The sequence below is a fragment of the Solea senegalensis genome, linkage group LG1 (genome assembly GCF_019176455.1).
Source record: "Solea senegalensis isolate Sse05_10M linkage group LG1, IFAPA_SoseM_1, whole genome shotgun sequence".
In the NCBI taxonomy this organism is placed as follows: domain Eukaryota; kingdom Metazoa; phylum Chordata; class Actinopteri; order Pleuronectiformes; family Soleidae; genus Solea; species Solea senegalensis.
Window position 1 is genome coordinate 40810706 of NC_058021.1, and position 25128 is coordinate 40835833.

General features: G+C 40.1%; 2 protein-coding genes across 7 annotated transcripts in view; one reads left to right on the forward strand and one right to left on the reverse strand.

Moving 5' to 3' along the window:
- Positions 1 to 624, reverse strand: part of mpp7a (MAGUK p55 scaffold protein 7a) — a 128780-nt gene extending 128156 nt beyond the window's left edge. For 4 of the 5 annotated variants that reach the window (XM_044041884.1, XM_044041875.1, XM_044041865.1 and 1 more), the window contains exon 1: positions 350 to 624. The gene's annotated coding sequence lies outside the window, so the exon portion shown is untranslated. The remainder of the gene's footprint in view (positions 1 to 349) is intronic. The other variant, XM_044041892.1, reaches the window with a different exon arrangement.
- A 2401-nt stretch (positions 625 to 3025) lies between these two features.
- On the forward strand, positions 3026 to 23531 carry waca (WW domain containing adaptor with coiled-coil a). Of its 2 annotated transcripts, none has more exons than XM_044027790.1 (13): positions 3026 to 3283; positions 3485 to 3515; positions 4345 to 4537; positions 11944 to 12035; positions 13204 to 13319; positions 13396 to 13505; positions 16859 to 17113; positions 18298 to 18420; positions 18651 to 18802; positions 19226 to 19350; positions 21329 to 21563; positions 21664 to 21791; positions 21885 to 23531. In XM_044027790.1, the coding sequence occupies exons 1-13, from the start codon at positions 3243 to 3245 to the stop codon at positions 21952 to 21954; spliced, it is 1671 nt and encodes a 556-aa protein (XP_043883725.1). In that variant the 5' UTR covers positions 3026 to 3242; the 3' UTR covers positions 21955 to 23531. The 2 variants fall into 2 exon arrangements, with proteins under 2 accessions (XP_043883725.1, XP_043883734.1); XM_044027799.1 differs by having other exon boundaries at positions 18654 to 18802.
- The last annotated feature ends 1597 nt before the right edge of the window (positions 23532 to 25128 follow it).

A 25128-nucleotide genomic window follows, 5' to 3' on the forward strand; every position in this document is an offset into this window, starting at 1 on the left:
GCTGCTGCGTTCAGGGTGTGGGTGTTTTGTGGAAGTTCAGAGTTGTGTCACGAGGAAGTTTTGTCAGTGCATGTGTTCACTGACTGTACCTGTCACACTGTGTCGAGTGAGACTCCTAGCATAACAACAGCTTCTTGCCGCTGTGATGAAGCAACATTGTGTCAGTTTCTTTCACTTTCTCATAAACTATGAAGACAAACGCACAGCACGCGTCACTTTGACACTATGAACCTAAGCACGCTGGTGTGACACGCTGCATTGCAGCTTGATATTCTCTATTAAAAGCAATTTAAACTAATTGGAAATCCCTTGTACGTTGCCAAATACAGTACAACATGTTGGTACTCACTTTGCATCGGAGGTCGGTGTTAAATGACTTCTTGCCGTGTACTCCAATGGTTCCTTCGAGAACGAGACTTTACTTAGATAGCTGACAGAGCTTGAATTAAAAGAGAGTTATCCCAGTCTCAAAACTGTTCTTTTCTCTGTTCAACTCATGCCCGTTCTCTATGTCTACTACTATGTGCTGGAGTCAACCTTTCAAAACGTAACGCCTCGGCTTCGCCGCAGGACAAACACGGCGCCCTGTCAAAGCGCTGACTTGGAAACAGTTTGTTTGTAGGTTTGCAGGGATTGTGACGACACATCGCTGATCTTAGATCTGCACCGGACAGAGCTTTCGACACAATATAGAGGCGTTGCACACACATACCGCCTAATCTCTGCTCCCATTCGTGACTAACTCTGTAAGGGCGAGCCCTAACTCAATGCTGTATTTTCATTGGTTAGTAGCACTGTCTGTCGTCATGAAACCCCGCCCCCTACAAGTTTTCCTGCCTGTCTACGGGAGAAAGTAAGACAGCCACACCATGACCACACGTTTCTCTTAGAAAAACAAAATAGACATGCTATTGTCTATGAACTATACCAAATATTCGTTTGGAATAGTTCATTTCTATTTGATATTAATAACCTCAGTTGGGACAGTTGATGCAACATGAAATTCATCTAATAAGTTGTTTATTTATTTATTTTTTTATATATATTATTTTACTAATTTCGAGCAGATATTTGAATCAAACTTCCACGTACGTGTGAGAATCTGCCCAGCTTTCTTCCTCTTGTTGTTTGCTCTTATTATTATTATTATTAGAAGAAGAAGAAGAATATAAATGATTTATTGTCGTTGTTATTATTATTATTGTTATTAGTATTCGTATTATTATTATTAATATTAGTAGTAGTAGTAGTAGTAGTAGTATTAGGGTAAAGTCGGCAAGAGTGTGCTGCTTTTGTACCAAATATTTAAAAAGTGATTTGATAGCTCCCTCTGCAGGCAATGTTAAGAAACAACAAGTGGCCTATGTTCTGAGAAGCCACTTTGGAGAAGGACACTAGTGGATTTTGCCTGAAAATATTCTAATAAATGACTTAATAAATACAAATATGCGTTAAGATTGCTGATGTTGCACAGAGTTGTGTAATCTGTCTAATCATTGATTGTGATACACCCATGCAAAGAATAGAAGACTGAGCATATGGACTCACAAAAATCTATCTGTGTGAACTTGTTCCAGAAATGTGCTAACAATGAGAGCGCCCCCTGACATGCCCTCTTGTCCCCACATTAAAATGCATTGGGTGCCAAAACGCTGAACTGCAGCTTCTTTTGTCCTCAGCCTAGGATCTGATGTGGGACTTTATTCTCCAGGGACAATGGAGCCCAGCAGCCCTTTTTCTGACAGATACTCGCCCCTGAGTCATTGATTCAACCACAACATATGAATGGGCTACTTTGCACACAGTTTTCATTTTCCTTGCTATTATACTTGCCTATAATAATATGTATGGCAATGACACTGTGGTATTTTGGATCATTCCTATATCATTCACTTACTGATGTTTTAATATTTAGTTCCATTTTTGTTCCTGTACAGCATCTTGTAAAAGTATTTTGAAATGTTCTTCACAAAATACGTTATTATAAGTTATTTTAAAATAGGACAATATGGTTCCCTTCTCGTGTACTTTTAAAATGACAATGAAAATGGAGCCCTTAACAGAGTTAAATTTAATATTTTTAATTTGTATGTAGAAAAACTATTGCTTATGAGTAAGAATGTGTTTTTATTTATCTGTCTGTCCTACCTGCGATATCGCCGTACAGGCACTAGATGGCAGAAGAGAACAAGTCACTGTCTGCCATCTTCACATAGTTGTTATCATTATGAAGTCGACAGCGCTTCCCTCCTAATAAATAAACCATTTGGATGTTGCAACATTACCAGTAAACATACATGTGTAGACATACAATGACAGTTTTAAACTGAACAAAACGTTTGACAAGTTTTAAAGACTGTTCGAGTTCAGCCAAGGTGTCCCGGATGTTAACGTCAGAAGGGGTTGGAGGAGGTATCAGTCAAGGTTGCCAGGTTTGTTAACTACCGAACTGTCAACCGAATTTGATGAGTATTTTTCTAAATATTGGATTTGTTTGACCAAGCATGGACAGTGAATCATAAATCTGACTGAGGATGTTGTTATTAAAGTCAGTATTAGTATTCCTGAGAAAATATGGTAACTGGTTAGGAATAGTGAATCAGCATGTCCACCTATATTATTGTTGTTGTTATTATTATTATTATCAGTATTATTAGTAGTAGTAGTAGTAGTATTATCAGCGGTTATTTTCTAAGTTTTACCGATTTTGACAATGAATTAAAACGTTCTGCTTATTTGATACATTATTGCAATCTGTTATACTGTTATTTCATTCTGATTTGTGTATGTTTTGAAATGTGTAACTTTTTCTGCAACCTTTTCCCTTAGAGGGTGGATTAGATGCGGGTAGATCTGAAATCAAAGGAAGAGGCATGAATACATAATACTGAATTTCTGAATGTGTTTTATGTATGTGAAGCTCTTTCGTTTATTTGTTAAGCCCCAGTGGTGTTATGAAGGCTTTCTGTGTATGTGGCTTTCTGATATCTGGCAACCTCTCGCGTAGCTCCACTGCTACGTTTTCTCGGCAGTTGGAGACGTTGGTTCAGGTTGTGTGTGTCTGTCTGAGTGGGAGATGGACTGAGTGAGGGCGCTCTTTCGACCAGTGCTGCCGATAGCATTGAATTGCCCATAAGCTAGGTTGAAATAATTGACGATTCCAGGTCGCAGAATCCACCAGAAAAACCCAGTACCATTATCAGTCTTTCGCATCCCACTCCAAACACACTAACACGGCATTGATGGTAATGTATGCAAGGAAACAACCGAGACTCGGCGATGGGTAAACATCTTTTTTTTTTTACGATACTTATTCTGATTTTCTTTTCCTCGGCAGCTGCGCTTTGACAATCCGCCATTTTTACTGAAACCAAAATAAGTGTCTGGAAACTTGTGTGTTCCGCTGTTGCTGTACTTCTAACACATTTCTCAGCATTGGCATTTTAAGTTGTGTTCACCTCCGTTGTCTTTATTGTTTTCGCAGGTGCGACCGAAGAGATTCTCAGCCCTATCAGGTACTTGTTAGCTAATCGTAGCCTGCTAGCTTGCTAGCAGCAAATAAGATTAAAATGGACACTCTAGTTCAGGCTTCAGGGGAGCATAACAGGCCCCAGTCAGTGCGGAAAATAAAGTGCAAAGTAGGAGGATTTGTTTGGAATTGCCACACAAACGACAACAAACATGTCCTAATGTAAACATGATGATGTACATAAGCGATAGACTGAGCGTATTCGTCGAATTCAACGGTTTTAGAAAAGGGTATGAGCAAGTTATTTTGCAGCTCAAAGCTAACGATAGCCTGTTACTGTTAGCTTGCCTGCTAGCCATTCCGATTAGGGCCTGACCGCAGTCTGTCATTTGAAGGATTCAGCCAACAAAGACTCTCGAAAAATCTAAATTATTGAGATGTGTACCACAATGTCTGAATTTAGGTTTAAATTCAGTTCTTTCCAATTAAAATTGGCGATAATTCATTTGATTGAAACTTGTTTTCTTACTCGTCGTAATATTGTTTAATGTATTAAATATGACATTGTCTAAACAGGCATGCTAGTAAAACTAAACAAGTTATTTATTAGTGTTTAACTATAAACAAATGAAAGGTTTCTAATCATTGAGGGGCTTTCTAATCGTTAATATTTACCCCCATAGATGTGGTTATTTGTTCAATTGATAGTACAACTTCTCGCAAATGTACTTTGACACAGCATTTCTTTATTAAGTTATGATAAAAACAAGCTGAAGGAGGGTTGAGAGGTTTTCTGTGATAATAAAATTAACCTGCATCAAAACATACTGGATGATAGTAAGGTGGTTTTGTGTCTGTATGTCATGTGTTTACAGACTCTCAAATACTCGTCAAAGAGCCATCCAGGAGGAGACCACCGGCATGAAAAGATGCGAGACTCTTCAGATGTCACTCCTCCTTGCAAAATGGTTCGGAGGTCTGACAGCCCTGAAAACAAACATATCGACAACACAGGGCACAGCAGAGCAAAGGCTGTCCACGCACACCGGGCCAGAAACAGAGATGGAGGTGAGAAGCAGGGGTTGTTGAAAACAAAATTAGTGCAGATTTACGATGTATTGCTAACTTTGATGGCCACAGGTATAATGGCTTACTGTAGCACTTCACGATTTAGGTTAGGTGTTTTCTGTCCCTTCCAGTGTTCACTTTATGCCAGGCAAGAGCTTTAACAGAATCTTCGCCGCTTTAATGTTTTATTTACGACCTGCTTAATTTGTAATGCTTTCAGATTTTACAGTTATTGTAGTTTCTCATAAAATAAGCACTATAATAAGTTTGGGTATTTATAGTTTGTTAGCATTTTACCATATTTGTTTTAATTAGGATGGTAGTTTTGAGTAATCAATAGCTTCTAGCAGTTACATGATATCTGCAAACCTATAAAGTGAAATTCGAATGCAGTGGCATGTAAAATAACACCACTCACAATGTCAAACATTCCGATGTTGCGGGACATATCTTGCCAGGCGAAACAAGTACTGTCTGTTTTGATAACTGAATTTGTTCAAAAGCCAATTTCACTGACCATATGTCAGAAGTAAACTGTTATGAGGCGGCTACAAGTGGATTTTCATTTACTTCTTGAAATCTCATCAAGGAGAGATGTTTAAATCTTTTTATATTATACACATGAGGAAACAGAGTTTTCCTCAAAAATCTGGTCACTTGTCAGTCAAGCTGACATAAATATGGTTTATGATAAATCATGTGAGTAATCTTAGGTTTTGTTGGAGAGCAGCTTGTTGCGTTTGGCAAACAAAATTTTGTGTTGCCGAGTTTTCAAACTGAAAACCTGATGAAATATTTGTGGACTCATTTTTAACTACGAAGGTTACTGTTCTGTGCGTAGTAATTATCTCTTGGTAAGAGATCACTGGACAACTACGACTAACAGGCCTTTTGGACACGCTCCCTGTGAGTATGGTTACTTTTTAGTGCGAAAGATACAAATATGGCCCGAAGGACTACAAACAAGGTTTCTGAAATTTGTTTTTGCAGATTTCTAAAAACAAAATTGTGTCTTATATGTTGGGTCTATGGCTGGGTTCTTACCTAACAACTTTTCAAATGGTTTTGTTCAAGGCAAATCTAAAAGTGCTGAGAATTGTAAAGAAAACAGAATGAACCGAGCTAGAGGAAAGAAAGGGAAATAATGTTTGTTTGTCTAAGTTTACGCTTTGTGCCTTTCTCTATGCATATATTTCGTATGCGACTTTGAGCACGTTTATAGTAGCGATTCACCTCTGGATCTCTGGGGTTTCGGTAAAATTGTCTCCCGTTAACCTGTTAGCCTGTCTCTGACTCTGACTGCACCCTAGAGCAAATTTTCACTTTTATGATGAAAACAGCTGGCCTGATTTATGTGCGGTCTCTTGTATAAGTAACGATAATAATGAGGTGAGCCGTTTTCTTTCCTGCTGGTGGACGAGTCGGAGGTGTTACCTTGGTTATGTAGCGTCACAGCTACCACAGCTACACTGTTTTTGGAAGACAATATCATTATCCCACCTTTCTCTTGCTTTGGTATTTACTACTGCTATCTTTGTTGTCTTCCTCTTCTTGTTTGTTTGGTGTGTTGCTTTTATCTTATTTATTGCCCTGGCTTGGTTTATTCTGTCTTATTTACAGCACCACGTACATGGCTGGCATATGTACTGGAGCAATCAGAGTCTTTTTGGGCATTTTGTATGGATTTCCTGAAACAATGTTGTGTTTATCGAGAATCTGTTTCTATTCTGTGTGCATAGGGCCTCAGAACAGAGTTAGAGGACTTATACTATTAAATAGAGTCCGTGTTTGGGAGGTTCAAACTCTTCCTTCTCCGTCACCTGCAGACTCGCTGCTTTTTCTCCGCCACAGGCAGGAGGATCCTGAGTCGCAGGTGTTGCCCTCACCCTCCTGCCCACGGCCTAGGAGGATGGATGCACTGTTTTCAGTTTCATCAGTGGTTCTCCTCCCGGATCTCCCTTCTCCTCACTGGGGAATGTGGATGAGAACACTGAAGCTGTAGCCATAAATACTACACTATCAGAAAAAGGTGAGGATAGTGTTCACACCAGAGATGAACATCTACAGAGTTTACTTGTAAGCGGTCAGGGACTACCTCCCTCAAGTGGACCCCGAGTCTGCTTCCTTAGTTTGCATCAGAGGTCTCAGACTGTGTTCACACCAACCCAATCAAACCACATCGGGGCATATACGCTTCAGGCTTCAGTTCGGGACTAAGCAAGGCTAGTGTGAATGCACCCTCTGGTTTCAGATATTGCACATAGCACTGGCCCATACAGAACAAATTTGCTATTGTTACATGTACCATGTTAGTTGTTCACTGGAGCCACAATCTAGCAGCTTTCTTTCATAAACATAAATACTACGAGAGTGAAATTCATCTAATTGTGTTTACTGCGGGCAGAGAGTCAGGCACACACAGTGTCACAGACGCAAATTACGAAACAATGCCTATCTTTGCTTTTTTAGATTCCACTTTTGAGCACACAACATGATTTTCTCCTGAGGATTAATAATTAAAAGAACTGTGTCGGGCAATTCTCCACTGCAAGTGAATACAAACTCCAGTATGTGAGAGCTAGTGATAGTAATATCTAGTGTGTTGACATCCTGTAGGTGCACTCTGACCCTCAGAAAATACCTGTTGATTCATTTAAGGAAATCTTAATAAAATTACTAATGCAAACACATGCAGTCCACTAAACCAGTCAGGTTTTTCATGCTTCTGCTTTGTTGGCAAAGACTAAATGATGACTTGTTTATCTGATTATAGTTTTTGGACATGAACTGTGGGAAATGTCTGGGCATGTTAGGTTTGCCATTTGGACACGATGAACACAGTGAGTGTCTAGGTCAGACTCGCTCACAACAGCAGGGGATCTTGGGAGGATCCAAGTGAGTGGGGTCACCTCTTGGTCCTCTTGCTGCATTCTTACATAAGCTCACTCAGACATTTACCAGAGATTATACCAGGAAACTAGCAGGAGAGTGTCCAGAGTGACCTCTGTTGACATTTTAAAAGTATTTGCTTTTACAGTACTATAAGAATGAAACAATGTTTGTCTCAAATTTGGTTTGACGATTGGACGTCATATGCCTCAATTGGTGGTTTTCCATTACACGGTCCCACCGGGATTAGCACGACACAACGCTACTCGTTTTTTCTGCTTTTCCATTAGTGGTAGTACCTGGTACTTTTTTAGTACCTGCTCTGGTTCCAAGCAAGCTGAGCTGATTCTAAATATGCCGTCAACAGACTGCCGGCCACCGATTGGCCACTTGAGTGTCATTACTGGAACAGTCAGGAGTGTTGCGTCCGACACGGGAATCTAACCAGACAATGCCGAACTGTAGATCAATTAAAAAGTCTTAAAAATTCTGACTGTGTCAGCTGGAGTCTGCGCTCCGGGGCATGCAAGAAGTACTTAACGATTTTCTGAATAAATCTTTTTGAGTCTAATGATTCAGTACACTGAAAATAAATCAGTAGTTTCTGTACGTCATGTATAAAACAACCTTTCCTGCAGCCGTGTTATTATGACTCTGTCCACGTTGAGGAGAGTCAAGCTGTGCTGAGCCGAGTTGTGCTGGAATTGTATTGTGAAAAAGCGCCAATTGTGTCTTGGCTGTCTACACACTTGAATTAAGAGCTGTTCAATTGTCATGGCTAGTTGCCTCTAATCAGCTTGGGATCAACAGTTGAGAAGTGTGAAGTATGCAAAGACATGGTTCATGTCACATCACAGACCCCAATATTCCCCTTTCAATGTGTATTTCACATTTTTATACATGGTTTTTGGCTGAAACTCAACTAAAATAGTACAGTACAACCGTAGGGAAAAAAGACAAGGAAAAACATGAATACCACATTTAAAAATGTGACTGAGGTTACAGACAATACTGCTTCATTAAATGTCCACCAAGCTAAGACTTGGGCTGTCCACATATAAGGTGAATGGTGTTTTGTCTACATAAAGACTGCGTTTTGAGAGGCCTGAAATGGTGTTTTCTGAAAATGGTTCCCAGAATGGGAAAGTCTCATAATGCCAGCCTTGGGTTTTTGTGTTGAAACCACTTTGGGAAAGCAATAATGGTATCATCTCACCTCTCTTTTGTGCCTGCATTTAGTGTCGCTTATCTTCATCTTAGCTACTTTTCAATCAGTGTAACATTATTTTGGCTGTATTTCCTTGTATAATGTTATAATGCCAGATCAAATTCTTGCTACAGATCACTCTCACAAAACTTACAACATTAGCAGTAAGTAACATCTCCCACCCAAAGTTTCTCCCACAAGTGTGCAGAACAAAGGTGCTCGGATGTCAATCACTGTTAAGTAACTGCCAAGCCCATGGAAATCATTCCCAGCAGTGTCGCTCTTTCCATTAGATTCCAAGAACTAATCATGAAGTTAGCATACATTAACCATATTTGGAAGGCCGGGCTGCCTGGACAGCCACTTGCTGAAGTGTATCAATTTCACCGGCATAAACCACTTTAGAAGCATGAATTGTCCTGTTCTCAACCGTTGTCAATCGCTCCACTGTAACCCCCCACTAAATTGCATTATTTTTATTGAGGTAAAAGAAACAAACTTAAGAGTTAGTAGACACTTGACGCATGCCACTCTTTGAAAGATGTCAAATTCACCAGCTCAGTTCTGGCACGTGGCGCAGGCGTTAGCTGGGTATTGAGTTTCTATGAACGTTTTAGAACAATGTTTAAGTTACCGTTGCAGGCATTTTTGGTCTTTTATCACAATAAACTGTGTAAATATAAAAAGTTAAATCTCTTATCTGATATTTAAGTTATCTTAGCCAAAGTGGGAGGGTTATCCTGTCACATTTTTGTGATATTTTCTAATATGATAAGATTTGAGCTGTGTATCAAATCCAGGTAGTACTGGTTTGCTTTGTGATGTTTTGAATAAAACATTTGTTCTCTCTGTTTTTGGGTCGGACAGGTTTTTGGGTTTTGAGTTTAAATACCTTGTGTCGGAGTCCTTTTGTGAAGGTTACACACTGCCAAGATACAAAGGTATAAAAATTACTCATCAAGAATACATGGTGTAGAACAATGTTCCCCTTTTGCACCAACCCCCCCGCTTGGTCGCTGCACTCCCGCGCCGTTATGCTAAACTAAAATCATGGCTAGAACCCTGCTTTGGGTTTGTTGTAGCAGTACTATAGTGCTCTGTACATGCCTAGCATTTGTACTACAGCATTTAAGTAGTTTTGGATGTGGATGAAGACTATGTAATCAGGTTAGTCAGTAGGTTAGATTTAGTTAACAATCTCATGTTTAGCTACAGGCTGAATGCATTACACTACCATGTATGTCTGTCCTCAGCTTTCAGGTTTACTTGGAAATGTTGACTAATAAACCTTACCAGATATGAAAAAATACAGATGAGAGAGAGCAGATAAGAAGGTTTTGCTGTACACGTTGGCATGGTGGTCAGAAGAGGCATCACCATGCGTGTTAGAGAAAATAATCTAACCCTAACCCCATTAGGCACAGTACTTTTATAGTATTTTGAGAATTCTCATTGTTGCTCTGCTCTCAGTGCTTTATACCGTACACTGTTAACCAAGAGTTTATCTTATGAATGCTACTTTATTAGGAGGAGATGCATTTGTGCGTAATCTAATTTTCTGTACTCCTGAATGTGTCACAGACGGTTGCAGTCACTGTGTGTATTGAGATTGTCATTGAGTGCCCCATTGAGCTATATATTGATACATTTAGGGCAGTGGTGCCCACCAGAGGCCTCTCATTCAAGTGTGCCTTCCTCTTTATGGTTTTCCCCACTGATTACGCATAATTATATCCCCAAAGCAATTTAGAAAATGTTGCGAGTGTACACTACTTGAGGCCACAAATAATGGTTGGGCAGAGCTTCGAGAAAAGCATGAGCACCAGCATGCATGTTTAGTCTTGCCATTTAATAGGGCTGGGTGATACCATTGGAAAAATAAAATCTCAGGTTGATTTTTAGAATAGAATAGAAACTTTGTTAACTTTGTCTTTGACGGGGCTCACCATCACCTTTTATACACACACTAAACATTAAAAAGACCTAACCAAACCGAATTCATGATTCTACACTGTATACCATTGGGTTTGAATTCAAACCAAAAATGGTTCAACTTAACTAGTGCAGTGCCTGTGCAAAATCTGTTTTTGTGTGTGTTTTTAGTAATTGATGGTTAGGTGTGTTCTTTGTTACTATTACACAGCAAAAGTTCAGTGAGTTTTTATTTGTGTTTGGTACAAAGCAAATACTGATACTTGTTGTCTGTAGCTGTTTGTGCATGTGTGGGATTTCCTAAATGTCCTTGAACACACCATCACACCTCCTCCTCCGTGCTTCACGGTGGGAACCATTCATGTAGAGACCAACCGTTCACCTTTTCTGCGTCGCACAATGACACGGCAGGTGGAACCAAAGACCTCAAATTTGGACTCATCAGCCCAAAGCACAGATTTCAAATCTCTTGTGCTTGTTGCTTTTCTTTAGTTGTGGTTTTTAGCAGCTATTTGACCATAAAGGCCTGATTCACGCAGTCTCCTCTGACCAGTTGATGTAGATGTGATGTGTTTGCCACTAGAACTCTGTGTTGGCTCTAATCTGAGGTGCTGTTGTGATGTCGGAGGCTGGTGACTCTTGGTCTTTTCCTGGGGCAGTACTCATGTGAGCCAGTTTCGCGCTTGATGGTTTTTGCGTCTGCACTTGGGGACACATTCAAAGTTGTTTTTTTTTTGCAATTTTCCGAACTGATTGACCTTCATTTCTCAAAGTAATTATGGACTGTCATTTCTCTTTACTTAGCTGATTGGTTCTTACCATAATATGAATTCAAACAGTTGTCAAATAAGCCTGTCAGCTGTGTACCAACCTGACTTCGGCACAACACAACTGATTGTCCCAACCCCATTAAGAAGGCAAGAAATTCCGCAAATTAACCCTGTCAATGCACACCTGTGAAGTGCAAACCAAGTGACTACATCATGAAGCTCATTGAGAGAAGGCCAAGGGTTTGCAATGCTGTCTACAAAGCAAAGGGTGACTACTTCGAGGAATCTAAAATATGAAACGTGTTATTTCACACTTTTGTTTAGTACATAATTCCATGTGTTCATTCATAGTGTTGATGCCTTCTGTGAGAATCTACAATGTAATTAGTCATGAAAATAAAAAAAACATTAAATGAGAAGGTGTGTCCAAACCTTTGACTGGTCATGTGTATTATCATGTGGTTGTTACTTTCCTATCAAGACATTTTAGGAAAGAGAGTATATGACTAAACATGAAAATAATTCAATATAAATAGGCTTTTGTGAGTCCACTTTTATATTCAGCCGTTGACTGATGTTTTCGTTCCCTGTTTTTTTTTCTGTTACAGGGACCAGTTATTCCCCTCAAGAAAATTCTCACAACCACAGCTCCCTTCATAGCTCCAACTCCCATTCAAACCCCAGCAAGACCTCAGACACAGTAAGTGTAGCCTCTGCATGGAGGCAGATGATCATTAAACATTGTTTTTCCAGTACACTGCTTTGAATTGTTTTTTGGTTCTCACTGTTCAGTAGTGTCACCGTTTTTAACATTAGGTTCTGTTGAGTCTTTACACTCTTGATGTAAAGACAGACAGTAACTCTTGGTAAATGTTATATTGTTAAAGGTTTAATTGTTATTTAATGGTACTATATTATGTTAATTATCGAAACATTTTATATCAGAAGCCAGAGATTTAATTAGTTTCCACATGCTTCAATCAACATTTCCCATTTTAACAGTTTTATTTTCTTACATACACGCATGTAGCCTTCGTGTTATTAGATTACAACTAGAAAAGGCATATTACAGAATAATACAGCAGTCTTCTAATTGATTCTCCTTGACACACACACACTCGGCTGTGCCGCTCACCCCTCTCTTGCTCAACTACTTTCACAAGACTAGCACATATAGACACACACTCAATTGTGGCTCTTGCTGGAACAGTCACTCAGAGTCATGCATAAAAAAATATCATTGTATCTCATTGTTGTAAGATTCATTGTATTAGATTGAGCTAGACGTATCATTGCAGTTCTACATTCTTCTGCAGTTTCAAAATGTTTCTACTTGCAAAATATGCACACATGTACCAGGAGTCACATTAACCGAGAATTCTCTGTCATTGACGGATATTTTTCTACCATGACAGAAAAATCTGATGGCTAGAGAGGTTGATCTACAGTGACTTGGAATAATTCACACATAACACAGTCATATTCCAAGCTCTCTCTCTTGTGCTGTCATTCATTGTCTTGTGTTTGGAGATTGTTTGACAGTTACAGATTAACTCTAATCAGTAATCAAATCACATTCATTTATCCATTCTTTAATTGTTCTTTTTAAAACATCGACCTCGACAGCACAACAGAGGTGGAATATTTACCACCGTAAAAGGCCACCACTGAGCACAAAGCTGTAGTCACCATACAGTGGTATTTAAAGACCTAAGTGTTTAACGTTGGTTACTTGGAACATTATGAAATCTTTCATGTCTTTGTTCATCTCAAGCGGCATTACAAGGTCATCCATGAGACCTTGTAAACAGATTTGCATGTTCTTTGTTTGCCTTCATCTTGTTAAACAATTGCTTCTTATTTTTCAGTCTCACGAACCTGGTGATGACTGGTCCGAGCACATCAGCTCATCTGGAAAGAAGTACTATTACAACTGCAGGACAGAGGTGTCCCAGTGGGAGAAGCCCAAAGAGTGGCTTGAAAGGTAGCTCGAAATATTTAGAATGAGTATATGATTATATTGACATATGAAGGACACACGACTAATAATTATTTCACAGGGAGCATAGGCAAAAGGAGTCAACTAAGACTGCGGTTGTCAACAGTTTCCCCAAAGACAGGGACTACAGAAGGGAGACTATGCAATCAACGGCAGCCCCAACTGGTTCCAGTAAGTCCTGCTCCTTTAAACGTCTAAATTGAAATTTTAAACTAGTAAAGTAAAGCTATGTTTATTCACCAGTTTGCAGTGAGTTTTTTAATGCGTTTTTGAATTTTATATTTATATTTCCTTTGCTTGTTCAAAATATCATGTGTGAACTCTCTCTCTCCCCATCTTAAAAGTCTATCTTCTTGCCTCAGAAGATGCACTTGCCTCAGTGCCCTGAGCTTAAATACTGTGTAAAACAAATTCAGAGTTTCTCCTCTTCACACATTTTATGTTAGAAAATGGTGGCTGAGAACATGGGGAAAACTTTCCTTGTGGAGTAAGGAATTGTGAAGTAAAGACTGAAAACAGTTTTTCTCCAGTGTTCTGTTGTAAATACACCCGAGGACGGATTGTTATCTGATCTGCCAAACCACTTCAGGAGGTGGTCGCCTCGGTGTGTTTCCACTCCGCCAACAAGCGCTACGGGAATGGGAATATTTTGGTGCCTCCGACCTAATGTGAAAGTGGCAACAAAACTTTGGTCTCCTCTGCTTTCGTTGGTTTTCAGTTTGACGCTTGAAGTCGCACTATTGTATGGACTAGGGATTGGCAATATGGATTAAAAAAAATGTATCCCGATCATTTCTGGTATTTATCACGGTCACGATTAAAATGACGACAAACAAACACCTAATCTTTTTGACCATAAATCTATCACCAAAATGATAATAAAGAAGTGATATTGCTAGGTTTTCAATGTAATGTGTCCTAGGACCCAAGGGTGGTCTTTTAGATGGGTCCCAGGGACATTTTATCAGCCCCAGGAAATAATTCTCCCATTTTCAATGACCTTTTGGTTTGTCATTTTGGCTGATGACACATAATTAATAAGTATCTTTCACGTGCTTACTAATCACTTTCCCACTCACTTCTGTCAGATATTCACCATACAAAAAGATAATGAGGAAAACTCATTATCTTATCTTAACTCTATAAGAAGAAAAGGCAATTCTTATTTTTGAAACCCATACAGTTGTTTATATCTCTGATTCACTTTAAATCAGATCTATCGTAAATGTAAATCTGAATATATTTGACATATGCTAACTGAAAATCACAAATGGACAACAACAGGACTTGAACATGACAGAAATAACTGAAAAATATCTCTTAAACATACTTTTGAGGGCCAGATATTCTCCTCTGTTCAGGTTTGCTGAACATTGTGTATTATAACTGCAGGTGCACGCACACACGCACCTGTTTACGTCTGTTTAGCATTGGAACGGTGTTCAGCGCCACCCTCCCGTGGAAAACTAGCGAGACGAACAAATTGGACAGAGGGATAAGATTGATTTTTTTGTCTTTTCCCAGCAGGCTAAAGGTGCTAAAGTTAGACCCACAGACTGTAGCCTGTGCACGTAAACAGTTGAACTGAAAGTGACACACCGTAGTAACGTAGTTTAATGTCAAAATGTATAGAGGTTGGCAGGTCTGTGTATCGCCCATCCTTAGTATGAACTCCTCTGCATTGTATTGTGTTCTATTGTAGCAAAGAGGAGCCCATATAATAGTGCAACTTCACATGCGGCAAATGTTTTTGTTGATATGGCAGTGCACAGAGGGGGATGACGGTGATCGGATAGCAATTGGATCTTGATGTGGACACCTGAGATGTATGTTAATATCAGGTGTAAATGCATGTGGTGAAGCGTTATCCGATCAACATCTGATCACAGAAAGTGTCTTCCCTTGATGCCAAAACACACAAAAGCTGTGCCACTTCATTTAAAATTCCTAAATATGAGGAAAAGTAGGGAAGAAGAACATAATAAAAGAGCAGAGGCCTGCTGTGAGGCTACAGATAATGCTGATAAAGTAATAGAGGAGAGCAGGACTGTAGCTAAATCATTGCAGATGGAGGGACTTTTTTTAATCATTCATATTTGGTAAGGTGGTTAGTAACACACACTGCCCTGTGGGGTGACCAAGTCAGAAGAGATGTTCACTTTATCTGGGCTTTAAGTAATGTTAAGTCAATGATGACAGTTGTTGAGCTGACCTTTGGCTGATGAATGCTAAGGAACTGCTTACCAAAAGACTGAGACTACAAATGGCTGAGTGATGTGAGCTGCTGTAGCTTTAAGCTGTGTCTGTGCACTCAAGTTCGTTGACCAGAGCCGGCCCATGGCATAAAAGAACTAAGACGTAGTTAAATCTGCTTTTCCTTATGTCACACTTAACCTCTCAATTTGGCAGGATTGGATTACATTTCTCCTCTTCCTTCCTTTGTCATTTGATGTTAATGCTGAGTCAGCAGTTCCAGCTGGTTTTTTTTCCCACATTAAGAGCCTTCTGTAGAGTTTTGTAACTGACTTTATAGTATGTCCTATCAAGCAAGTTGGGTTCATCTTCATTTTGTGATGTTAATTAAATATTAGCTGTAAAAGACAAAGGTGAAGTGTTCTAAATTTCATGTTAACTCGTATGCTGACTAAAGTCAAGCTAATCTAAGGTGGACTGTCATACCTGGATAATGCAATTCATAGTCGATTACTCCTGCATGTGTACGCTTAGTCGGATTGATGTCGGACACCTATGGAGGCAGAGTCGACGCACTAAGTCGCTATCTTCCCCACCCCTCTTTTGTGTGTTCTTGTATTTGTTACCTCTGTAGGACCTTTTCTGGCATAAATACTGACTTGGTCAGAACCAGTAGGAACCCAAACCTGGTCCTAACACCTAATTTCTGATGAACTGAGTAGGTGTCGGGCTAGATTTTAATTGTTGGTAGGTTAAGGTTAGGGTTAGGCATTAACTGGTAATGTTTAATATTCGGGGTAAGGCTTTGATTAGGTTGTTCAAATGAATGGAAGTTGATGTAGACTCCTTAGAAGGATACATGTAGCTGTGCAAACTTGGGTATTAAGTAAACAGAGATGACTCACTCGCTCTCTTGCTCTCAAATCTGACTCGTCTGACAACAAAACACATTTATCTTTGAGTCCATCTCAAATGAGTTGGTGCCCAGAGGACTGTGACTGAGACTTTACTGCACAAAATGCATATATTACTTCCCTCTTTGTGGTACAGTTTCAGGTTGTATTTCTAAACGCAGCAATTGAGTGATGACTTTTTTCAAGGTAATCTTGAGCTCACATGGATGCGTCCATCACAGTGGCTTGAAGGTTTCTCATGATACAGCCCGAGGGCTTGAAGTCCGATTCAACTTGTATTATCTGTCGATTTAAGATTTACGTAATTCAACAAATTACAGACTATACCGCGTGGTGCTCTGAAAAGGGGAATAATGTGGATTTCTTAAACAGCCTCTACCAACTAAACTGAAATCCTTCTTTCTGCTGACTTCACAGAGTCATCCCAAGTAGAGAAGCCCCCAACAACTATTGCTACCCAGTCCCAGTCATCCTCCTCAAGCTCAGGGAGCTTGAATCCCTCATCGGGGCCCGCTGGATCATCAGCATCCACGGTGCCTGTGTCTCCAGTCCTGCAGTCATCGGCTCCTCCACTACTCCAGGACCCCACCCTGCTTCGCCAGCTTCTCCCAGCACTTCAGACTGCCCTGCAGCTCAACAATGCCAGTGTGGACATGGGGAAAATCAATGAAGGTAATAAAAAAGCAGATCTGTAATGCAAATAGATCATTCTGGAAGCTTTGGTTGCGTTGTTTAATGAGCCATCATTGTGTTATTTGTATTGTCTTCTCAGTGTTACAGACTTTGTCATGAGAAAATAATCTGTCCCACTGTTGTGGGTGCTTTATTGAACCTTTTTTATGATATCTCTATAGTGTGATGCGGTTCGTGGTGGTGTGTTGGCGGAGAATCCCCCATGGTGGATGCTTTGCTTGAAAATAACTTGTTTGTACAGCAGGGCGTCTTGCCATGTCTGAAGGCAAAACTGTTAATAGCCCTTCAAACTGATGCACTTGAAAATGAGAGTAAACGCCAGCTGTGAGAGTAGTGACACAGTAATTGTAAATAAGGGGATAAAAACGGTCCCTTGGATAGTCTGTCCCAGAAGGCTGCAGCTGAAGGGCTGAAATCATGCCACATGTATTTGCAGGCAGGGGTTGTATGCCACGGGCTGTGACGGTGTTCATGTATTGTCAGCTTTAGCATTTAGCCGTTCTTATGAGAGAAAACCAGTTAAAGGGATATTTAAAAGGGATTGTACCTCATACAAGTGTGATTGTATGAGGTACCGACACTTAGGCGAAGGGGCTGCACAGAGCAGTGCTGACTTAAAAGAACCAGGACAAGGGAGCTGCTGAGTTCAAAAACCCCAAGATACAAACTTATGCATATGAACTTACTGATGGTGATACCAGTGGATCAACTCCTGTTTGCTGTGATGTAAAATAGCAGATTTTCTCTATGGACTTAAGTCCAGGGAGTGTGTTCATAAGGTAACACAAATTTCAGTTTCCAGTCTGAAAACGCTGTCTAACGATGAGATGAGGTGGCAGATATGCTCAAGATAGCATACGCTTCAGTTGGTGGAGATTTTTTTTGATGAGCTGTTGAAGTGGCCTAGAGCGAACCTGCTATTTGCACAGTACAGTACAGATATAGTGCATTCAGCTCTATGTGACAGTATGTGCGTAAGCACTGAAATTTAATTTAAATTAAATTAAGATGGATGTAAATGACAAAAATGAACAAGCAGCACCTTTTGTGGCATTGTCATGGACACCAGCACAACAGCACCACTGCCTAGAAAGGTTTTAGGGGGGAAACACTCCAGTGTGTCTGTGCACAAGATAACTGTTTGTCTTTTTACTTTTCTATAGTCCTCACAGCTGCTGTCACACAAGCTTCATTACAATCGATGCTCCATAAGATCCTCACTGCTGGACCATCGGCTTTCAATATCACTACTATCCTCTCTCAAGCTGCCCAACTCTCCAACCAAGGTAAACAAAGCCCCCTGCACAAGTCTATGTGTTCCTTTTTAGTTAGCAGAGTTACAGAATAGTTACCCTCATTTACTGTTTCCTGTGAGATTCATTGTTATTGTGAAAGCATCATCTATTTGTGACAGTTTTTATATTTTATTGGTATTCAGAGACGTATGTTGCCACTTACCATTTGCATTTTAGCATAGTATTGATTCTTCTGTGTTTCTGTCTTTGTGTTTCTCCAGCAGCTCAGCAATCAAACCAGTCACCAATGTCGTTAACATCGGATGCCTCATCCCCTAGGTCCTATGTTTCTCCAAGGATCAGCACACCGCAGACGAATGCTGGTCATCTAAAGCCCCTTCTCAGCACGCAGTCTATCATCTCACAGACAAAAGTAAGTTGAAACAAATCAAGTGTCCTCAGTAACAGTTTGGGTTAGCCAGGATGGCAAAAATGTAATATGTATATGGTAGTTAAAATGCTGCAAAGATACAACTGTGCAATGATTGAGACTCTTTTGATGTCATGGATGTTCCAGTAACTAAACGAGTCACAGATAGAAAAACAAATAACAGCACCATTGCTCTCTGTGATAAGTTACAGTTACTATTTTGTTTTGTTTTTCTTTGGTCTCTCTTTAAATCGAAACTTTGAAATGAAAAATAAACGTAGTCATTGTCTCTTCCACCATTTTTGGTTTTTGGAAAACTTTTTAAAAATTACAATGACAAAGATCGTACAGGTATTGCGTGTGGATAAGGCCTGAATCGAGCAGAGGACATGTTTTGATTCAGCATTTCTGTCTTGCTGTGTTCAGGTGAACACACCAGCAGTGAAGCAGGCGTCTCATCCACAGCCCACATCCCAGCAGACCCTCTCTAGCGACAAGCAGCACAGTTATGATACCACCACGGCATCCCCGCGCACTCTGCAGCGTCAAGGGTAAGTACCGTCACACAACTCAATTAAGTTCAACACGTGCAACAAGTACAAAGTTAAATAACAAACTGTCTGGGATGCTAAATGAGGACCAATGGATGCTTTTAAGCTGGCTGTTCATATAAGCGGTTTGTTAGTTTGAATTAATTAATATATTGTTATTCCTGGTTAATTCACTGTGCAGTGTATCATTGGCAAAGTGTAAGATATGCATCGTATAAGAGTTTGCTTTGTTTTTCTGCTCGTTAGTGGAAATCATGTTAGCCGTCAAAATATGGGACAATCCATTTCCATCATCTCATGGTGGTGTTTCTTTGACCAACTTCCTTGTGTAGTGTTGTGGCACCATCTGCTGGTCAGTAATGGAACAATTATTATTATTATAACAATTATTAATTCATTCATTATTTTTGACAAGATGGTGATGTTTGACCACTTTTGACTTGGCCCAAGAAAGAACACTTTTCAGAGCATATACTAGGATTTTTTTAACTTTAACATTGCAAGATAGGGTATTTCTGTTATTTGTTCATTTCTAATTAAATCAAGCACTGATTTTCTTTTTTAATCAAGACACTTATGTGCTGTTGTATATTTATTGATGGTTAATTTATTGACTGAGTGCACAGTTGTTGGGTCAGTTTTTGATTGTTAGTGTTTCCCAACCTTTTTCTTTGAATCAACGCTTGCTTGTGTCCTAGACGAGGTTTAACGTACTGAAACAACGCTACGAAATGCCAAATAGGTCGTATCTTACTACGAAAATGTTGTCTTTCATGTTTGATAATGTCAAGTAAAAAGGTGCGAGCAGAGCAGATTTAGTAGCCTTAACAGAGTTTCCAATTTACTGGTTATTGTAACATTCATATTGTCTATTTAAATTTGACAATAAGGCCTTAATGTGTTGAATTGAAAACAAATGATGGTCATTATCACTCATGACACCATGCATGTAGGCAATCAAAATGAGAATTCAAAAAATAAATGAGTTATCATGACATAAAACCAATGATCCTAGACTAAAAGAAAAGTCTAAAAATGGTAGACCCATCTGCACTAAATGAGGGGAAAAAAGATTGAGAATCAAAATGTGACCTGAAAATCAAATCAAGGATTTGGAGAATCATGATACCCCAAGTCATTACAATGACAATGAACAGCAATAATGTAACAAATTCATATGTTTCTTTACTCTGTTCATTCATAAACTTATGGCAACCTCAGGCTTGCATACCTCTGACCAAGAATGTGATGGTCTTGGCGGATTATAGTCTGTCTGGGCACTGAATGGTGAGTGCGGTCTCAGTGTAGTGTAAGGTGGTGAATGGGAGAATAACCCTTGTTCCCGTGTGTTTGGCCAGTCTGAGAACAACTTTGTCCTTTGACAATACAAAACTTTTTGTACCCGATATGTTGTTTATTTTTTCTTTTTGACTTAAAACCAGCATGAAGGTCACAAAGCTCATCTTCACTGTTGAGGTATTCAGAGTTGGGTAGACTCTGTGGGTAAAGACGCATGCCCAATACCATCAGACTGCTTCAGCAGCAGTGGAAAATACTGCATACAGCAACACTTCTCCAGCACTACTCCAGTAAAAAAGACAGCAACAAAGCATCAGTTGGTCTTTGCACTGCTTAACTTTTGATTCCAGTCCCTGCATCCATGTGTTCCTCATTGTAGAGTGTGACTGTGTCCATTAGCTATGCCGCTTTGATCAGTCAGCTGTTCTCACAGTTGATGCTGGTGATCTTTCACAACTTCCTGCTTCTTTTTTAAGTTCCAAAAACAAACAAGTGTTTAATGCACTTCAAGCAGCTGCTCTTCAGTGTTGTGTGGCTTTTTTAGCCTTGGCAATTAACAGCAAACATTCAAATGATGCCTCTGTGTGAAACCACTATCTGCCATTTCAAAAGTGAAGCACTTTTGAATACTTTAATAGTTCCTAAGTCCAGGATCGTTTGTTCTTCAACTTGTCTGCAGCAGTCAGAGGAGTCCTTCTCCAGGTCCCAACCACGTCGCCTCCAGCAGCAGTAGCAGTGCCAACTCTGCCTCGGCTCCTCCCACCACCTCATCGGCTCGGCCCTGCTGCTCCTTCACCCCCACCGCCTCATCAGCTCGGCCCTGCTGCTCCTTCACCCCCACCCTCGCTGCTCACTTCAATGAGAATCTTATCAAACATGTGCAGGGTTGGCCTGCTGAACATGCGGAGAAACAGGTCGGTGCCATTGATGTATTGCCCTTCATGTACATTCATTTTTGTTTCTTTATTTTGCTAATTTTCGTTCTTCATTGTGTTATAAAAAATGATGATGAAGGCATCAAGACTACGTGAAGAGGCGCACACCATGGGGAGCATCTGCATGTCTGAGAACTGTACTGAGCTCAAAAACCTCCGGTCTTTGGTTAGAGTCTGTGAAATCCAAGCAACATTGCGTGAGCAGAGGTGAAGTCCAGAAGCACACACACACACACACACACGTGCCAACATGTGAAATGATCCATTAAACAACTTTGTTCTGTCTCCTCTTTCCCACAGGATACTGTTTTTGAGACAGCAAATCAAAGAACTTGAAAAGTTGAAGAATCAGAATTCTTTCATGGTCTGAGGACTTCTGGTGGAGTGATAAAAAGGGGGGAAACACCCATTGCACACAGTTGGAAGCTGGCAAGAGAGCAGTTGTTCAGTTCCTCTTGAGCCCAGTCTTAACACACACAGGAGCTGTAGTTGGGTCGCCTTTGGACCGCTGGGCTGGGAAAACCCAAGTGGAGAAGAAAAAAAAAATGAAGAGCTGCTGTGGAAGAAGGGGGAGGATGGGGTTATTTACAGGTTTTGTAAAAAACCCTTGACGGGGATGTAGATTTCTTGTAGATGTTATTATCTATGTTGTAAATATGTTTTGTAGATTGAAGCCATGGAAAGCCATGCCTATCAAAGCTTTTGACATCCAAACTAATCAACGCGAGGCGGCCGTGTTCAACAGCCAGCCCTGTCTTCATGTTAACACGTCTGCAGACTTCAAGCTTCGTCCTTCTCCGTTCGTAGATCATTGAACCATTGAGCATGTATGTGTGACCTGCACGTAAACAGAGGAGGATGTTTGAAGCCATTTATTTACACAGAAGCCGAGCATAAAGCATAACACACTGGTGTCAAAAGTGTTCCCGCCCCCCTCAAGTCTCTGTAAACTGACAACTGTCTCGATTCTCTTGCTGTGCCCTCTCTGGCTGAACTGTGACATGTACTCAGGCGTGGTAAACACCCCCCTCTCTGCAGGTGTGTCCTTGGTGCTCTCTATGGTTCAGTGATCTATTTGCAGCTTTTGGTGGCGCCTGCATTTCCCAGTCTGAAAAAAAGAAAAACAACAGTGCCTGGTGGTGTGATGGAGTGACTAATTAAAAAAGAAAAAGGAAAAAAAAGACAAAACACATATAAAAGAAATTAGAGATGTGATGGCGTGCTGCTTTGGACCATTCCTACTGCCCTGCCCTGCTGCACTATTTCCTCAGGCTACATCCATACTTTAGTTTTCCTTTAAAAACACAAATTGTGGCATTTTAGAGCCACAAAAACAGACGCTGCGGGCTCCATTTTTGTTTGAAAAGGTTAGAGCTGCGTTTTAATATATACGGGCCAAAATGGAGACCTTTGGGAATGACTCAATGAAACGCTCCATTAAAATACTCATTTCAGTTTCAGCTTGTGATTCTCAATGGGAATCCTTCTTTTATTCTACCCTTGTTTTCTCATAAGCAATTTTCCAGCAAATTAGTTTTAGTTACTTTATTAATGAAATGAAGCTGAAACGCTCGTCTGGACGCAGATATGTAGTATGGATGTAGCCTCAGACCTCCAATACTTCACACCCTCCTGTTGAGGTTGTTTATCTCCGTGTGTGTGTGTGTGTTCTCCAACAGTTTTGGTTCTCCCCCCTCGCCGACTTTCTAAGCCGAGGTGTTACCACTGGTTCATTCCTTTGTACAGTCGCTAACGTTTGAGAGGATGCAGAGCGAGAAGGTTTTATTTATAACAGTTGTAGTGATCAATCACAAAGATGTCATGCATTCTCATTTGCGCCCAGTCCAGGTGTGTTTATCACAGGTGTTCAGTTCAGTCAGCGCAAGACACAGAAGTTACGAGGTCAAATGTGAAATGTATGTATTGTAATAAACATATTAAACTAAAGCGAGCACTGGTTATTTTATTGGAATATTAAGTTTGGTTCTTACATTAGTGCCTTGTTGGAAGTCTTAAGCCTCATGCACCTAAAAGATAAGTCTCACTTTAGTCTTTTTCCTCCTCATTGACCAACAACAGATAGATCTTCAACACGCATGTCAGTCACGCACACGGTTGTTTTTGTAGCACGTCCCATCCCACTGATGAAGAGCTGGATCCTTTATGCTGTGTTCTTTTGTTTTCATAACTGAGTCTAGAACTGAACCGCACCACACATTCAGTGAAGGTGACGACCACATTGCTTTGTATATTGTTTCCTGAAGTATATTGAGAAGTGAAATAAAATATGCCTCTCCAGGGTCACGTTCTTGGGTTTTTTGATGGTTGCGTTCACATGTTCACGCTGTACTTTAACACTGTAGTGTGTCATTTTTTTAAACCGGCATGTTTCTATGTTCACATGATGCTGACGGAGCCTCAGCTCCACACGCTGATTTGGTTTAATATCAGAACAGATGAAGGCAACAGAGACATTGTATGAGAGAGGGCTGAGCATGATTAGCAGTGCTTAGATGGCCTTGTTACAGAAACTTGGCTCTTCTTCAAGGCCGTCCCTACCCTTGTTGAATTCACCTGCCCACTAATGCATGAAGGTGAAATAGCTGGAGCATCTGTAAACTGTAAATGCATTAATACATAAGAGTTGGTTTGATCTGGATGGGAAAACAAACATTTTAAGTCTTTTATATTCATCAGTTTAAAGTATGCACTCTGCTGACCTCTGCTGGTGGCATTGTGTCTTGCACGCTGGCCTCCCGTCCATCAGATCTGATGTTATCACATCTAAAAGATAACTCGCACATCCTGCTCTTGTCTCAGCTTGCAAAGCAGCTTCTTTGTGCTCCCACAGCCTGACATTTTGGACATAACATTACACACTCCTACTGTCCTGCTGGGATTTACAGAGATTACGGTGTGGGCTTAGATGGAAAATCTCTGTTTTTCATGGAATATGTTTAAATTCCAGCCGCATAGATGGAAAATCTGATAGCCACAACAAGTATGAACCAAGTGCTTTAAAAAGTTGTTTTCAGAGAGAATACATGGAAAAATACATACATTTGTACAGAAAACTCATAATAGTAAAAGAATAATTCAAATATGTACATATCAGAAGTGCTTGAAGTGGGCCGGTGCTGTCCAATATGCAGTCCCAACACTGAATACCAGCACTTTTATTTGTGCACCAGCATGTTTATCCAAAATTGGCAAGTTGACATAAAGTGAACTTTTTTTACAGACAATTTAATGTAAAGTTCTCTTTATGAAATATTTGTTATTTTATGAAACCATTCAATTCATATTTATGCATTTGTACACTTATGTTTGCAGTTTGTCTTCCTGAGGACAGACACATGTCTACATATTTAGGTGACAGTGCTGGTCTTTTAACAAATTGCAGTGAAAGTCTTTTAAAAAAAAAGGTTTTATTTCAATACAAACATTTCATGACTTTTCAATGTAAGACATTGTTTTGGTCCCTTTTCTCAAGAATGACTGATTTCCATATTGATTTGGTTATTTTAGTAAAGTGACACACCAA

Coding starts and splice junctions, on each gene's coding strand:
- waca (XM_044027790.1), top strand. CDS start 3,243: ATGGTAATGTATGCAAGGAAACAACCGAGACTCGGCGATGG. Junction 3,284..3,484: donor CAACCGAGACTCGGCGATGG/GTAAACATCTTT, acceptor TTGTTTTCGCAG/GTGCGACCGAAGAGATTCTC. Junction 21,792..21,884: donor GCAACATTGCGTGAGCAGAG/GTGAAGTCCAGA, acceptor TCTTTCCCACAG/GATACTGTTTTTGAGACAGC.